At 36.7% G+C, this 17789-nt stretch overlaps 1 protein-coding gene across 4 annotated transcripts in view; it reads right to left on the bottom strand.

The window, feature by feature from the left end:
- Positions 1-12319, bottom strand: part of ANXA6 (annexin A6) — a 44958-nt gene extending 32639 nt beyond the window's left edge. For all 4 annotated transcript variants that reach the window (XM_026686041.2, XM_026686049.2, XM_026686057.2 and 1 more), the window contains exons 1-3: positions 11992-12319; positions 6947-6998; positions 1495-1585 (exon numbers count right to left, since the gene is read on the bottom strand). In XM_026686041.2, coding sequence (XP_026541826.1) covers positions 1495-1585; positions 6947-6964 — 109 coding nt within the window. In that variant the 5' untranslated portion in view covers positions 6965-6998; positions 11992-12319. The remainder of the gene's footprint in view (positions 1-1494; positions 1586-6946; positions 6999-11991) is intronic.
- Positions 12320-17789: the final 5470 nt, after the last annotated feature.

The following is a 17789-nucleotide window of genomic DNA, read 5'->3' as shown; positions in this document are numbered from 1 at the left end:
ATGGAAAATGAGAGAAAAAGAAAGTAGCTTAGTGTATTATGGGAAAGGAGAAGCAATTCTTATATATTATCTCTCCTGGTCTTTAAAAGAACTATTTTACCATTTTGAACAGTTCCACTTTGAAATTTTAACTTTGTTGGCACATCAGCATAAACATAAATTCCTAAATTTCTCTCTCCCTTCAGAATTATCAGAATGCCTAACCTACCACTTTCTCCTCAAACTAATCTGAGCTAAAATGTTTACTATGATTTTTTTAAGTTGCAAAATTTCTTTTGTGCTCTAAATATTTAATTTGACAAAGAAATGAGGAATTGGACAAGAATAAAAGATTATAGTAGAGTTGTACATATTTTGAAAATATTTTGGAAAAAGTACTTTACACCTTTTTAAGCCGAGGACGTGTGTGCTATTCATTAAAACAATCTGTTGCTTCTAGGTTATCAGCAAGCTTGAGAAAGGACTTTGCCTGCTTTAAGAACCATCACAATTTTAATAAGTGAATTTATTAGAAGAATTACAACAAATTTCTCAGGCAAGCGGCTTATAAAATAGCGTATAACTTTGTTTGACCTTGTGCAAGATTTGAAACATTTTTCTAGGTGACTTTCAAGTAGGGATGCTAGTTTGTAGGTCTGCTGCTGAGTCACATCTAATTGTCTCAATGACTAATTGTCTCAATGACTCAATGACTTGCTCATCAGCATGTGATGAGCAAGTTCCTCGTCAAAAAGATTGGTCATCACTGGATCAGTGTTATTTCATCTTCTTCAAAGCCGAGCAGGTACAAAATATATACAGGCAGTCTTGAACTTACGACCACAATTGAACCCAAAATTTCTGTTGCTAAGTAAGACAGTTTTTAAGTGTAATTTTGTCCCATTTTACGGCCTTTCTTGCCACAGTTGTTAAGTGAATCACTGCAGTAGTTAATAACATGGTTCAGTAAATTTGGTTTCCCCATTGACTTTGATTGTCAGAAAGTCGCAAAAGGTGATCACTTGACACCGTCATAAATATGAACCAATTGCCAAGTGTCTGAATTTTGATCACATAACTATAGGATGCTGCAATGGTAGTAAGTATAAAAAATAGTCAGAAGTCACTTTTTCAGTGCCGTAGTAATTCTGAACAGTCACTAAATGAACTCCTGTAAATCGAGGTCTACTTGTATGCCAAACCTAGAAAATATATAATCTATCTCTTCTTCTCACCATTCTTGCACACAATTTTCATAGAAAAAGAAAATGTGCAGATGATGTCACTGATATGGATTGCTCTTACTGAATTTATTTTTGGTGTTGGTGGGAGGGGCATTTTAAAGTTTTTTAATCCTGGCAACTATCTGGACAATTCCCTGCAGTTTTCTAAGCAACATTTATAGATATGATTTGCCACTGCGTTGTTCTAGTTGGCTGCATGCCTAAAACACTGCTGTTGATTTTTTAAATCAATTTTCATTCAGAGTGATAAGAGTTAATATTGAAGACATACCAAATCCCTTCATAGCATTGTAAAGTGCCTCTGCATCCTGGTTGGGATCAAAGTTTGGGAAATCCTTCACCGAACCCCTATATCTTCCAGCCTAGAATAAAAAAAAGATGATAAAAATAAAATTAATAATTTCAAAACAGGTACAATAATCATAGAATGATAGATTCAAAAGAGAGAGCTACTGGAGAGCTACTTCTTCAATCCCCTCTCTTCCTCCGGCCATTCCAGACAAATAACTTAACCTCTGCTTGAAAACCTCCAGTGATGGAACATGCATGACTTCAGGAAGAAGGCTGCTCTAACGCTTAAAAACTTTCATGGTCAGGAAGTCCCTTCTTATTTCAAGCTTGGATCTCCCTCAAAACTTCTACCTGTTGGTTCTTGTCCTACCTCAGGATCTATGCAGAATAAATCCATACCTTATTTTTATGAAAGACTTTCAAATATTTGAAAACAACTAACAAATCTCTGTTCTTCCCTTCCCTTCCTTAGCTAAATTTTTTTTATCTAGCCTTAAAACCTCATCATCATCTTTGTAACTCTGCTCTATGTTCTTTCTACTTACTCAATGTCCTCTTTGTATTGTGGTAATCAGAAGTGGATGCAGGCCGGGTCTAAACAATGTACCATAGAGTGGAACTATAATTTCCTGTGATAATATTACAATAAAACAGTATGCAACTAGTAGTTCCAGAACTGTAGAGTGTTCCTCTTGGAATTTCATTAAAATCTAAAGTTATATGGACTTGTAGTATTTAAACTGCATAGTAGTAATAGAACAATTAACTCATATGATCCAACAGATATTTTTAAGATTACAAGACTCAACCAAAGCAAGAATTTCAGAACTGTGGCATTCCCCAATCCAATTTTAAACATTGGATTAATTCACAGTAAGAAAATTATCTATTACATGTATTCTTGCAAAAGAGTCTTTTTGTCTTTTCCCTTTGGGGTAGTTAGAGATGAATATATAATATAGAAATGTATGAAATAACAATGCAGATCAGTGGAACATTTATTGAGCTGCTGATCATCACATGTTCTGAGAGAAAAGTTGGAACAGTTCTCCAAAGGTGGTTTCCAAAAGGCAACTGGACTTTGTTTTTTCCTTGAAGATATTTCACTTCTCACCCAAGACGTGAAAGAAGAGAACTGAAGAAGCTTATTGCAGAACTCAAGAAGCTTCTTGGATGAGAAGTGAAACATCTTTAAGAAAAAAATAAAGAAAGCTCAGTTGTCTTTTGAAAAGACTCTTTGGGACAACCATGACCTAGATGACCGAGAATCTCCATAGATATGGAACAGTTCTCTTCACAAATATCTGTCAAGCTTAAGCCAAGAATGCTATAACACAATCCAACCAAAGTTCAATTCTTTACTTGCTTACACCATATAGAAAGAATCTTGCAAGACTAAGCCTAGCCTAATGGATATATCATGGGAGATTCTAGGGAATGGATATCCTAAATCTCCTCTTCTTCTCACGATCCAGTCCAGCTCTGATATGAACTATCTCTTGTCTGTCCCTCCCCTCCTTGGAATATGCTCCCTCCTTCCTGGGAAACTGCCGCTTCACTGTAGCCTATTACACCACCTTCCCTCCATTCAGCCATTCCCTGATTCAAATCATAATAAAGACTGTAGCAAATTGTTTTCAGAAAGCAATTTCCACAGCCAGCTCCCAGCTGTTTCTCACTAGATGCAGCCTGTGTGATGATAAAGGTAAATGTAGGATTATAAATGATACTGTGGCACATACAATTTCACAATTTCTTTTCCACATTGACAGCTGTGACTGCCACTTGGCTGCATATACACTTAGAACCACATACCAACAGGACAGTCACAGAATACATCCCATTTTGATTTCCATGACTGAGTTGAAACCTCTGTTCTTTGTGTTTATGGGAACTATCACACTCCACATTTCTTTATAACACAATTCCTTTACTTCCCCAGGATGCACCTGGCCTTGGGCTAGGAACTATTCATGTGAAAAAAGCAAATAATGGTGTGGAAATGACCATGGCAAAGTAGGGATATAACATTGGAAGAACCTTAAAGCATCTGAGTAACAGACTCCAACTGAAATCTCACTTGTATAATTAAAATAGATCTTCTTACTCCATATCCCTTCCCCCACATCTATGAGTCACTCTGGCTTTCTGACAGATGGCCAGAGCCTTGAAGTTATAAATAGAACTACTTTGTCCTAGGTTCTTCTATTGGTAATGCCGACTTCTTATATACCATGTTTGTGCCATGCCTCCACATCTTCACCTCTTCTAGTACTACCACAAAAAGAACAGGACCCAGACTCTGATTCACTGCCTTCTCTCATCCAGATTGTAATCTTCCTCCACTTTCTATACTTCCATTTTCTACAATATTTGTTGAGATATTTGAAAGTGAGTTAGGGTGAATCATTTCTCAACTATTCCTCTCTCTGTCTCTTCTGGAATCATTAATACAATAATCACACATAACCACCAGATGGGGAAACTGCTAATTGTCTTCCTACCATCTCCTATGCTCCTATACTCTATTGGTTGTCCTTGTCGTGAAGGAACAGGATTTGCCAACCCTTGCAAGCTTCAGATATGTTGTGACATTTTTATTTATTGATATGACCACAATTTTAAATTGGACAGAATACAGCTCCAAGTGTAATTTTATATCCTAAATAAATTCATTGATTAATTCATTTATATTATATCACAATGGTTCTATTTACCAGATCATACATTAGACTGATCACAAGAAGGAAGAATGCTTCAGGCATATCTGTATTCTTTAACAGATGTGATTATGCAAATGTGACAATACAATCTTTCTCTGTAAATCTTCTACGGGCACCCATTTTTTAACAGAAATCACACTTTTTTTTTAAATAGCAATTTTTGAAAAGAGGCACTCCAGTAATACATAATTTTTCCTTTGACACCAGATGCTATCTATAATGCATTGTTTCAGCTGTCAGGTAATACTTGAATTGCATCCCTACCAGTTATTCTTAAGTTTTAAATAAATATGAAACATGCACAGCAAAGGATTTGACACTTGAATGTACTCCAAAATAATAATTTTCTTCTGGTATGTCTCATAGAAAGGACATTTTTACAACAAGATGTAACACAAAAGTTCTCAAAATTGCAAACATCATCAAGGAATGACATCTTTTTCGTTATTTGAAAAACCATATCAGCACTTTCTGGTATAGCAAGAGAACATTCAGCTTTTTATTTTTAAAGGAGTGCACATTAAAGAATTAAATAATAATTGTAATGCAGGATGATGGTGATCCAAACACATACATTAGTTTCAGAAATTGCACTGTATATGGCATTCCTCACTATTGCTAACACTTAACCTGAACATAAAACAATATACATGTTTACAATTTTTGTCAACACACTTATAAAATTGTAGTTTAATTTAAGGAAAAGAAATGCAATATGAGGAAAAACATATGGCAACAAATTCCTAATAGCAGAACAGCAGCACATTTGGTGCATCATAAATCAATTATCTGGGGTGCTATGGTATCCACATGACCTCAGCTGCCATTCTCAAATCTTGCTGTTTTCATCCTAAAACTTCATGCATTTTCAGACACAAATTAATTTTCCCCAAACAAGCTCTTGTCCAGATGCTTGGAAAAAATGTTATAGTATCACCATGGATTTTAAAGTTCAGTTATTTTCTTTTACACCATTATCTTCATAAAGAAAGCCTGCATCAAGTTCTTACTTGATAACAATCTTGCACTACATTAAATATACAAAACTTTCAAACCTTCAGATATACATGTCTCTTTGAAATCTGCACTCTATGTAGCATTAGCATCTTTTTATAATGTTTATGTGATAGACCTGCACTAGCACAAATAGAAACTTGGAACTTAATGACTAAATGTATCTTCTTGTTCTGTTCTTCACATATGCATTCTAATTCAATTTTGCAACTTATTGTTTCCACTAGCATAGACATTATTCTCTTCAGATATTGCCTCTTATTTTTGCAGACAGCAAACCTAAGCCTAAGGAAATCCTAAACTCATGCTCAACTCTGTTAAATGTATATTATTGGCCTCCCACAGAGTCTTATAAGAAATATAAAGCTTTTCTATAGAGTAGTTAGTGTCTTTGATTTTAGAACTCAAATATCAATTCTTTTTCTACAGATGCAGCTTACCTTGAAACAAAGCAACATCTTCACACAATTACATACACTCAAGATTCTGCTTCTCTGCCTCTGAAATGTATTTGCTTAAGCAACACCTATGTTTTAAGATGGTGTGTTTTCAAATGACTGTTTTGGACTCTTTTTATTAGTTACTACATAATCCTTTTTTTCTGCCCTTTTAAATACAGATCTGAATGTGTTAATCTTCTGTTTACATATCCAAATCTCAGAAAACTACAAGAGGTACCTCAATTGTTATAATCATTATTGTATATATTAACTCTCTGCAATAAGGTCTTATATACTACTTCAAAAGAATCGTTTAAACACAGCCTACTCCAACATGCACAATACTCACTGTTTTGTAATCAAGACTTACTTTTTCACAAAAAGGTATCAGGAGGCAAAAGAGGCAATAGAAAACCCATCAGAAGACAGAAACATTCAGAATAAGTCTACATAATCAAATGGGATTTCAAAGCCATGCTCTGCATAAGGAGCACTGTACTTTTAGTAATCAAACTGTCTACTTCCTATGTTTATCTGTTTATGGTTTCGCATGGTTTTGCAAAATCTTCTCTTCTCTTTCTGCCATATTGCACTCATTCCCATTGTACCCACTAAGTAACTAAGGTAGTCCTCAACTTACAACAGTTTATTTAGTGACCATTCAAAGTTAACAATGGTGCTGAAAAAAGTGACTTATAACTGTTTTTCACACTTATGTTCACTGCAGCATCCTCATGGTCATGTGATCAAAATTCAGATGCTTGGCAACTGACTGATATTTATGATGGTTGCAGGGTCATGCGATCACCTTTTACAGCCTTCCGATAAGCAAAGTTAAGGGAAAGCTAGATTCACTTGACAATTGTGTTATTAACAGTCACTATGGCAGGAAAGGTCATATAATGGGGCAAAATTCACTTAACTGTCTCACATTAATAGAACTGTTGGACTCAAATGCAATTGTAAGTCATGGGCTACCTGTATTAGGATTGTCTACATTTTAAAATAATTCCAAACAAGTGCTTTAGTTGTTGTGTGAGCACAGAATCTCTGCTACTTATGTGCACAACCCGGAAAAAAAATATCATGCTGCTTGAATAAGCTAACTTGTTCTAGCAGCAGACTCTAAAAGACAGCCATAATAGTTTCTCAAGCTCATGTGCCTTAATGAAGAGCAGAGAGGTTCTGTGTTCAAGCAGCGTCTGACACATCACTTCTTGGGTTTTTCCATAACTAGATACCAAATGTTTCTTACCTTTCCTTTGTTTGACATGTTTTCTGTTCCAATATTACAGAAGTTTGGGATGCTGTAAATAATAAAAAAACTGGTTATTCTTTGAAAGCATGGTTCTAAAATATACAGAAATAAAGCTTATGAAAAGCTACATAACTCAAATCAGACTCCGCCATCTGGCCCCTTGCAGTTGAGTTGCAGCTATAATTCCTCAAATTCTTGGCTAACTTTGTAAAAGCTAATGAAATACGTAGTCATAAAATATACCAAATATATCTGAATAGGAACACTGACTTATTTTTCAATACCTTGCTTTATTGCTCCAGTATTGAGAAAGGTATATATGTAGCATATATTCAGGAGTGATTTGCAATTTTGCTATTTATAGATATCTTTTTTACAATAAATAATACTTGTTGATCCTTGGCATTTGTTCTGAATTCTTAACTTTTGGATTTGGCAAGACATGTGTGATAATAAAGGCATAAAAAAATCATTGCTGATGGCAAAAAAGACAATATATTTAATTGGAAGCCACATCTATTAAATAAATTCAGGTGTTTTATGCTGAAGCATTTAAATATTTATGGAAAGGACAAGCAAAAAATCCAGGATTAACAAAGGCAGGTCAGGATCAGCTTGTTAAATACAAAGGTGGATATTTTTTCTACCCTGCACAGCTGCATAACGATCACTGTTAAGCACAACTATTTCTATGATACAGGAGGCCTCACTAGCTAGTAAAAATGCATGGCAACACATCACTGCACTGCAGTAGGTCTACAGCAGGACTGTAAGACTCCCAGCCCACAGGCCAGATGAGTCACGTGATGTCACAGTGACAATGTGAGTTTGACACACACATCCTGGTCTACAAGGATATGATTCAATGAGAAGACCCTTAAAGCCTTTAGCAAAACTGTCAGTGTAAAGAAATATGGCACCTATTTCTTCTTACTAACTACTTGCTTATCTTCAGTATTTCACAGAAATTCATAAAAATATAATGGTGCATGAAATGTGTGAATTTAACAATTAAGAAACATACAGTACTCATTAAGGCATTTGTGATCATCACACATCAGCCATACATACATTAGATTGCAGGTACATTTTCTACCCTTTAACATGTATCTGTAATACTAGCTATATTTCCTGGTTATGGTAGAATTTAGCTATGAATGGTTTTTGATTGGAACTTAGTAAATATACCACTAAGTTCTTCTATCATACTAAATCACAATTTATTTTAACTAATAATTTGCTGAATAAGTAAAAATGAATTAAGATTCCCATGGATTCCAAAGTCCAAACCAACAAATTATTATTTAGCAAGATGTATGAATCCAGACTATGAATTCTCACTTCCCTTAGTCTGTAACATCCTGTGGTATTGGGAAGCACCTGAAATGTTAGTGGTGTAATACTACAACAGAAATCTGTGAGAACTTTCAAAGCTGGAATAACAATCACTGCTTTGTATTGACTGATATGAGTATAATTTATATAACCGGGAAGAAGAAGAGACTCCACTCAAACAGAGGATGGCTGCATACTACAGATGATCTGATTGAAACCATAAACTGTGCTGGCTATTAAAATAGAAAAAACTTCAGCCATCCAGGTCATCCCTAAAGCAAAGAAAAAAAAACATAAAAGAGATGGGTGGAATATGAAAAGACATGTTTAATAAAACCAAAATTTTCATGTTATTCTATAAAACTCCCTTGCTAACCATTTATGATTCTTGCTTAGAATATATGCATGCTTGTAATTAATTGTGCCATGTTTATCTTGGCTCTAATAAGAGCAGGCAAGAAATTTGGTCTTCACTCTAACCTAGATAGATAGAGACATGTAACCAAATGTGAGTAGCTGTGTGGCATATGCATAAAGCTAAACCAGTTTGGGCTTTGTTCAATTTTCCCATAGACAATATCACAGTCAGCACATGCTCTCCATGGTGAACAAAGTAATGTTTCAATGTCTTCTTTGGCATATCTCCCAAAATGTGGTCAAGAAAAATCAGCATAAAGGGATGGACATGAGGCATGCTTAAACATATGAAACGACAGAAACAGAAAATAACTGAGCCAGGATGAGAGGGAAACAACAGCTGCCCTTCTCCACAGCTTACTGAATGCACTTGTAGGAAGAAAACAATGCTTTGTACTTCTGGTAAGAAAGATTTGGCATTGATCCATCAAGGATGACATATTGATCAAATAAGGCTGTTGCTACGTTCAGAATAATATAATTTAGTGGTAAGAATGCTTGTGAGAAATTAGTACTTTTAGTTTGGATGCACACAGACTGTAGTTCATTTCCTGTTCCAAGTTTATATGTTTATTATCTAAAATAATGTATCTTGCATTTCACGTTGCCAAATTGAGAAAACTCATTTGCATAACTTTTTAACATGGCCAGAGGAGAAAAAAGCATCTTGTCCAATGCTGACATCCAGTAAAACACAACCTGGTGGGAATTAAAATTGACAAATCATCCAGGTATCTAAGAACCTAAATTACATGACTAAGACATTCTTCCTTCTGCATACATACTTCTTAGTATTCTGAGGGAGATATTCTGCACTCACATAAAATAAAATGGAACACACTAGAATTCTCATATGCACTACTGCAGGGAAAGCTGCACTGGGGTGAGGGTATTAGACAAACATCCTTTTCAGTTTATTATGGTGACCCACATTTGTGTCAAAGTTAGTGATTCATTAAAGCTAGATGAGTAAGAACTAAGATCCTATGAAACATTAGATTGCCATTTTTCCATTCTGGAAAAAAAAAATCAGACTCTTTCCCGTCCTCTGACAAATACACCAAGTTAGGTAAATATAAAAGGATAAACAGAAGCCAGAGAAAGGAGGCACCATGAAGCATTACAACAGGCATCAAAGGTGTAGTTCTAAAATACATCTACTGTATAAAAAATCCATTCACAAAGATACACAACATCCCAAGAGGATCCATTGAAGCAGACAATGAAATTGTAAGCCTGGTTCTCATTAACTGAAGTCAAGAAAGAAACATTGAGCCCTTTGTTCCCAGATTCATTGTATGTTCAATTGGATTTTGTCCAGGAATACTGGTCTGGAAAACTTTTTTTTAAATCTGGTCTAAAAGAGAAAACTCTTTTTCAGGAGTTTAAACAGCAATGTTGAAAGCAGCTTCATAAATGATTTGCCAGATTATGCTAAATGAATGAAATTGCAGCTATGTCCACAAAGGGAGAAAAAAGTTGACTCAAGGAACCATAATTAACCTTTTAAGAACAGTCTGCAGGTATTTCAAGATTAAAGCTTTTAATATGATTATTACCCTGCTTCTTTAACAAAACTTTGGATGAAGGCAGTCATAGGTCTCTTTTTTTTAAAAAAAAGTCTGATCCTCCTTTCCCTGTCTCTCTATTGCTTTTTTTTCTTAGAGGAAAATTCAGCAAGAAATTAAATAATAAATAGGAGCACCGTCTTTTGATAACAGTCAGGGTTTTTTCCCTTCAAGCATCCAAGGTCTCCACCATAGACACTGCAAAGTAACTATGCCTTATCTCTTTTGTCCCTTACTGAGAACTGCCAAATCTCTTAAAGATAGTGAGGGGAAAAAAGTTACACAAAGGCTCGGATTTTAAACTATTGTCCAAGTACTCACTCACCATTACTTAATGTAACTAAAAAATCTGTAGCAAAATAAAGTTTTCATTAATAAATCAACAGTCTAATACAGTGCAGCACTTAGGAAAGCAATAATTAAAAACAGTTGTTGCCTGCAGCATCAGAAAACAGCTTCCCAATTTAAATAAACAGTATAGCATACATTTCAGAAGGAATTCTTTCCAAGTCAGCGTGCAAAAAATCTTTCCAGAGCTGTATGATACTCAGGACCCCACCCAGCCCCTAGGGATTCGAGAGGGGAATAGGGCAATAGGGGGCTTAGAGTTATCATTCTGATGCCTTTGCAACATATGGCAAGAATTTTAACTGAAAAGTATTATTCTGTATTAAATGGGATAAAGTCTTTTCCATGCTGGCTGGAAATTCTGTGGAACATTTGGAAGAGAGCATAGCTGGGTAAATTTCCCCTAATAAATCAATTATAATAAATATTTTCAGAGATGCTAAGGCCTTGAAAGCAAAAAAAATAAAATAACACTAGAAATGCTTTATTTTCTCTTTTTTGATACTTAATTCCATGAGATTTAATTCCTACAACTAACAGTCTCTGTCGAATACATCCTACTGATGTTTAGATTATAAGGCCAAAAATGGTTTCCCTCAAAAAGGGCCCATAAGATTTCAACTGTGCCTGCTTACTACAGTGGTAAAAAACAAAGGAAAAGATAATTTTCAAAAGCAACTGTACAATAGTAACAATAAATACTAGAAACAAAGCCCCCAAAATAGGCAGTATCTGCCTTCTTTCAGTTTATCAGTCGGTTTACAAAAAATTGATTTTTCAAGATCCTACAGATGAAAGGTACTGTTTCACCTCTCAGATTGGTGGTGACAGTTTAAACAAACGCCTATTTTGTTTTGATGAAGGGATGCAAAGACTGAATTACACTGGGAGGGGGATCACCAATTTATTGGAACTATTTTCACTCACAGGAACCACGTTGACAAAATCCCCCCAAAAGATTTTCCTTTAGTTCAACAAGACCATCCTAAATTACTCCCTAATTTATCCTCCTCCGTATAAAAGGCTTAAAAAAAGAAAAAGGAGAAAGTGGAGAAAAGAAAAGAAAAAGTGCTCTATGACAGAATCATCAAACAAACAACGCATACCCTGGATTTGAGCCATCCTCACCGGCACCTTACAAATATAAATTTATTGAGAAAAGTCACCAGCGATGGGTGTGTCCCGTCTCCCCCCCGTGTGAATCCATGTGGCAGTATTCCCCTCTTAAATGAGTTATGAGTTTGTTTAGCAGCTGCTTCCAGTACAATTGGTGGATTGTTCGTATCCTCTTCAGGACAACACGCGTGTGCAAACACACACACACAGAGGGAGAGGGAGAGAGGGAGAGAAAGATACAAGCAAGCAAATCCTTACCTTGCTGGGCCGAGGCCTCTTTTTGCTTCCTAAGGCTGTCGAAGGGAGAGGCCGCAGGATCCACCGCGAGGCAACCGGGCTCTTCCTAGGGCAGGGATCAAAGGCAGGCAGGCCGGCCTCGGCGCAATGCAGCTGTTTCCTCCGAACTCCGCTCGAGTCGCGACGTCACAAGCCTCGGAATCTTCCAATTCTGGACGGCCCTTGGCACCACCCTCGCTCCCCTCTCGCGCGGGATTGGGGAGGGGTGGGAGAGAATGGTGTTTGCTGCAGAGAAGCGCCACGCTCGCTATAGCAGGCGAGCCTCTTTTTTACACATCTCCAACACTCCGAGAAAAGAGGCAGCAGAGTACAACAGTAAGGAAAATGGCTTGCATAAGATGTATCTTGTCTCTGAATTCAGACAACATTAGGATCGCCTTCCTCGCAGGGTTTGGAGAGAGGAGGGGGTTCTGAATAATTGGTCAATTGCAATTTCTGCACATGGACCCAGCCTTAAGGCAGATGGATTTCTGTTGAATTGTTTCTGAGTAAGCATGTTTATGAGGCTGCAGCAAGAACGTGAATGGGCCCCCTCTAGCACACACACAAAAAATGTATAGTCCTTAATAAAATGCAACCTACTTCATCCAATGTTTTCCCCACCGATGCTGGAAAATGACTCTGTCTTGGGTTTAAATAAAAACACAACCTTTAAACTTAAATCACTTGCCTTCACTGTGTCAAGAAAGCGATTAGATTAATATATCGAATATCCAGAGAAAATCACTTTCAGTTGGTAGGTCATGCTGGGAGTGTTCATCTCACCATATGAAGGGCCCAGGCTGGGGAAGACTGACTCAAGTTAGTCCATATCATCTAGGTAGAATGATATGAATATCTAAATAACCTAATTAGGACTGGGACCAGCATCCTTGAGCAGTTGTCATGAGCCCACCACAGAGATTTGTCGTGATCTTCTTTAATTCTGTCTCCATCTAGATAATGAATGACATGGAGATGCTATGTTGTTGGTGCAGCATCTTTCCAAAGTCCTGAAGAAAATTAAAATGGAAAGTAGATTTAACAGCCTGGAAAAATGCTGAGTATTGCCACATAACCTGCAAGATGGTGCTAATGAAAAGTTTTTGGCTGCAGTAGTAGCTGCTGCTACTGCCACAGAAGGTAGAAAAAAGAAATTATACTCCCTTTTCTAAATTGACTCGCACAAGAATAACCAAGTTCTATTGACACCTAAGGCAGAAAAATCCTTCCTTCCTAAAAGCCATCACAACAAATATACTAATTACTTATGCGAGGTTACTCCAAAATAGCTGCCAAAATTGACAGCTTCAGCCTAACAATAGGGCTGATCCTGCTTGCCAAAAGTCAAGGGAAGTCCCACCAGAGAGGATTTTCCTCAGACTTGGCTCTAGTAAGCATTAGCACCAGCTGCAGCAATGGACAAGAGTTCAAAAATCTCAGATGGGTCACATGATCTAAATTGAAGACAACATCTCACTAAATCTAACTTTCTGACCATATATGGATAACTATAACTTTCCCACTTTTTTTAAAAGAACATTTTCTTTTGGCTCAATGAAATACGATCTCTTAGGAAAAAGCTTTGCTAGCCTCCCGTCCCTTAGCAGATGCTGTTTCATTAAATAAAGTATAACACTGAATGTTTCATTCTTCTAATGTGGCATACTTGGTTTGCTTGTGTTTTTAGTTTTCACTGCTGAGATCTGTAAACAACAGTGTGCGCCTTTATGCCAGATGCAGAGCAGCCATTTCATTCTCGCAATAACAGTAGCTTGGTAACTAGTATAAATTCCTCCTTGTCCTCTAAGCATGGGTTTTCTTAAATCCATTGAAAAAGGATTCCTCCTCTAGTTCTATCTCTAATAGGTAGTTGTAAAATTTGGTTATATTTTTTTGTCTGAACCTAGTAAGATTTTATCTAGGAAGTAGTCAAAGGCAATATGATAGCTTGGAGTAGAAATATAGGATGTAGCATTACCTTAATAGAATAGGAAAAGGTCTGGATCAGGAATAATAAAATCACAAAATCAGCAACATATAAAGAAAATGCCTATTAAATGTTTTACAGATGGCATCTCTCTCCTTCGAGATTAGTGAAGATGTCTCCTAACATGAATCCGAATTGCTGGAAATGTGAAAAGAAACACGGAACATTTCTACCATTTGTGGTGGTCTTGCACAGAAGCCCAAAGATACTGATGGATAATCAAAAAATGGTTGGAGGAAATAATGGCTGAGCAGATTGAATTAAAACCAGAATTCTTCCTATTAGGGATATTCAATAGACAACTCCCCAAAAAAGATAAATATATAATATTACACATACTTACTGCAGCTAGATTAGCTTTTGCACAATGTTGGAAACAAGCTGATATTCTAGCAGAGGAAATAACTATTCAGAAAATAGTAAGCTGTGCAGAAATGGATAAATTGACCCTAGCACTTAAGGATAAAGAATCATCAGAATATTACAAGAGCTGGGAATGTTGATATGATTGGATAGAACAAAGATAGATAATATAATAGTAAACATTATTAAACCGTAAAGAAGGTAGTAACTATATACTCGCTTTAAGATTTTATTGTAAATATGACACCAATAATGATAACAAATAAGGAACCACAAACTGTCGATAATGGAATTGCCTTTTATTCGTTTTTTTCTCTCTATTTTTCTATGTTGTGTATGTATTTGTTTGTTTATTTTAATTGTATATTCAATACAGTTTGTTTGTTTTTTTAAAAAAAAGGGAAGGTTAATCTGATTAACCTACTATGAGTAATTTATTTCTAAAACTGCACTCTGGTATGAAAATTGGGCATCTGTATAACTCACATTATGTTAAAGACTAACTTAACATTACTTCTCATCATAAACATTAACTGCTAATTATTCCAAAGCCAGAATCTTCAGTTTATTCCAAAGCAGCTTTCCTTCTTCAAAGTACTCTTCCCAACCTAGTGTCTTCCATTTATGTTAAACTACTTTTTTGCTATTATTCCCAGTAATTATAACCGCCAGATTGGGAGTTGCTCTAAAGCATATCTCTATTATAATTCTGCTCCCTTTTCTGAAAATCTTTTACATGATATAAGTTTTTTTTAAATCAACATTTGTTTTACTTTACATTGTTTTTTTTGGGACTCAATACACTTTTGTAATAACATTTCAGAGCTATTATCCATGAGTATTTGGGAATAAGGATTAATGAATTCCTTGACATAATTAGCTTGCTCTACTGTATTTCGGATGATTATACTCCCTGTTCTCTAGAAAAGGAAAGCTCTCTGCCAGGAAATACAAAGCAGCAGTCCGCAGCAGATTTATTGTTCTGGGGATCAAGGGGTCACCAGTCACCATCTTGGGCCAAGCCATGGTTTGGCACTCTCAAAAGGTTTGCATACTTTGTTTCTTAATTACTTTTGGAAATGACCTGTTAACTGGTTTTGGGTTTTTTTGATATTAGAAATCATCAGAATGGCAAGTTTCATACCCTGGATGAGACTCCCACAATCTTTAGGGAAAAACATTTTATGCAAATTTAAGAATTTTAAAAATTATTTTGGAATATAGGTAATCCCCAATTTACAAGTATTCATTAAATGTCCCTGCTTGAAGTTACAGATGTTGCAGCACCCCTATAGTCACATGATCCAAATTTGAGCATTTGACAAGGTGCCCACCTCTAGAGCTGTAGGAGCACAAGGATTCACCCCCAACTGCCTGTCTCTCTCCTCTATCTCAGCAGCCGACTTGGCCCATTGGTATGCACAAAGTGCCATAGCTCTTTAGGCCTTGGTCTGCTCCCTGACTAGCTTCCTCCACTGCCCAGGCCTTCTTCCCACCCTGCCTTGCACAAGTTTACTTATCTAGCCTTCAGAATGATTGCTTTCTCTAGCTTCTAGGCCAAAAGGACCAGAAAAGTTCTGAAGGCTAGAAAGGCAATTTTTCTATTTCATTCCGAATGCTAGAAAGTCTCTTTTCTCTTTTGTTCTAGAAAGATAATAGGTAGAAAGGCTCTTTTCAGGCCTAGTGAAAGCTAGGCTTTCACTTTTTTTGTGTACGCTAGAAAGGCTTTATCAGCAGTGGTAGGAAAAGGCAAATGTAAGTAGACATAAGTAGGGTTGGGGAGAGGGTTCGGGCTTCCCTGGTGTGGTTGGGTGTGGAGAGGGCCCAGTCCTCCTAGCTCTGGCAGTTTCCTCATGCCAACGGGCCTGTATTTTATTTGTCTTTATTATTTTTACAAATAACTCAAGATAGGAAACATTCAACATATCTTCCTTCTCCTATTTCCCCCACAACAACAACCCTGTGAGGTGGGTTGAGCTGAGAGAGAATGACTAGCCCTAGGTCACTCACCTGACTTTCATGGCTAAAGCGGGACTAGAACACATCTCTCTTTCTAGCCTGTTGCCTTAACCACTAGACCAAAGCTTTGCTGGCTGAGGAATTTTGGGAGTTGAAGTCCACAAGTCTTAAAGTTGCCAAGGTTGGACACCCCTGCTTTAAACAGTACAGGTACAATTACAGATACCTTTACCTCTACCATGGCAGGCCTCCCAGAGCCTCCCTCACCCCCTGGGCCAATCTTTTGTGGTCATTGCGTGAGCCATATGGTCATTTAGCAATCACAATTGGGAGAGCTGGGATTGTGATCATTGAACAAAGCACCGACTTAAGGACCGCTTTGTTCAATGACCAAGATTCTGGTCCCAATTGGGACTGTAAATCGAGAACCAACTGTAGAGTGATTATTAGAATGTTGACTTGGGAATTTATAAACAGACTAAGTGGCTAGATGAATTTGAAATAACAATCTTCACTTCTAAAAACACTACTTTATCATTTGGCATGTTTATAAATAAAAATCCATATTTAGGATCTAAAGTGGGCATCTTGAAAGTCTGGAGAAGTATGAAAGAAAATAAGATACAAGTATAAAGGCAAATTAATTGCTAGAAAGCAAGATAAAGAAAAAGGCGTAGCCAAAACAATTTTCTGTGCTTGATCAAGAACAATTGAAAAATATTACCTGACTTCAGATCAAGTACAGGTAGTCAGATTAATTTGCTTATGTATTCCAGCTTTGATCATTCTGATTAAAGCATCAGTCTTCAGTATTTTCTCTTCATATTCATGAATAGCCACCATGATGGCTTATTGTATGAATAGTGTTTTTTTTAAAGTCTATTTTTAAAACCCATCTTCAAATAAATCAGCCTTTGGTTACTATGTTACAGAACTCTGCAACCTGCTGATTGAAGAGAGAACAGCAACAGAGTCAACCTTTCTACTCAGTCAGTTTTGTCTGAGAATATCTGAGAGTATTTTTATACACAACTGCCCATGTCACTTCCTGAACTTTCCCCAGATCTTTTTCACCAGTTTCTCAATGGCCTGCAGCTGTCCTTTGCACAGCCTCCAAGACGACCAGATGATTCAGCAGCTGCCCATTAGAAGAGCACAGACTATACAATTCAACTAGTGCCCTCCTTCCCTCAGCCACTGTGCATATTTTCCTTAGATGGACAAACTATGTATAGCTTTCTCTCTCTCTCTCGATTCACAATCTTCAGCATAAGGACATTGCAGAGTTAGAAGAGAAAAGAGGAAAAAAAACAGCAAACAGGCATTTCTAAGAATGAGAAATGCCCCACACCCCCAAGCTTTGCAGAGTTCCAGCATGCCCATTTCCAAAATAAACTTTGCAATTCTGCATGGACTATGCTGTAGCTGCTCTACAATAAGACCATTGTGGGATATCATGTGATTTACA

Source organism: Notechis scutatus, chromosome 2 (assembly GCF_049901735.1).
Source record: "Notechis scutatus isolate UNSWTSFEM ecotype Mainland chromosome 2, rNotScu1.2, whole genome shotgun sequence".
In the NCBI taxonomy this organism is placed as follows: domain Eukaryota; kingdom Metazoa; phylum Chordata; class Lepidosauria; order Squamata; family Elapidae; genus Notechis; species Notechis scutatus.
This window is presented reverse-complemented; position numbering and strand designations above follow the sequence as displayed.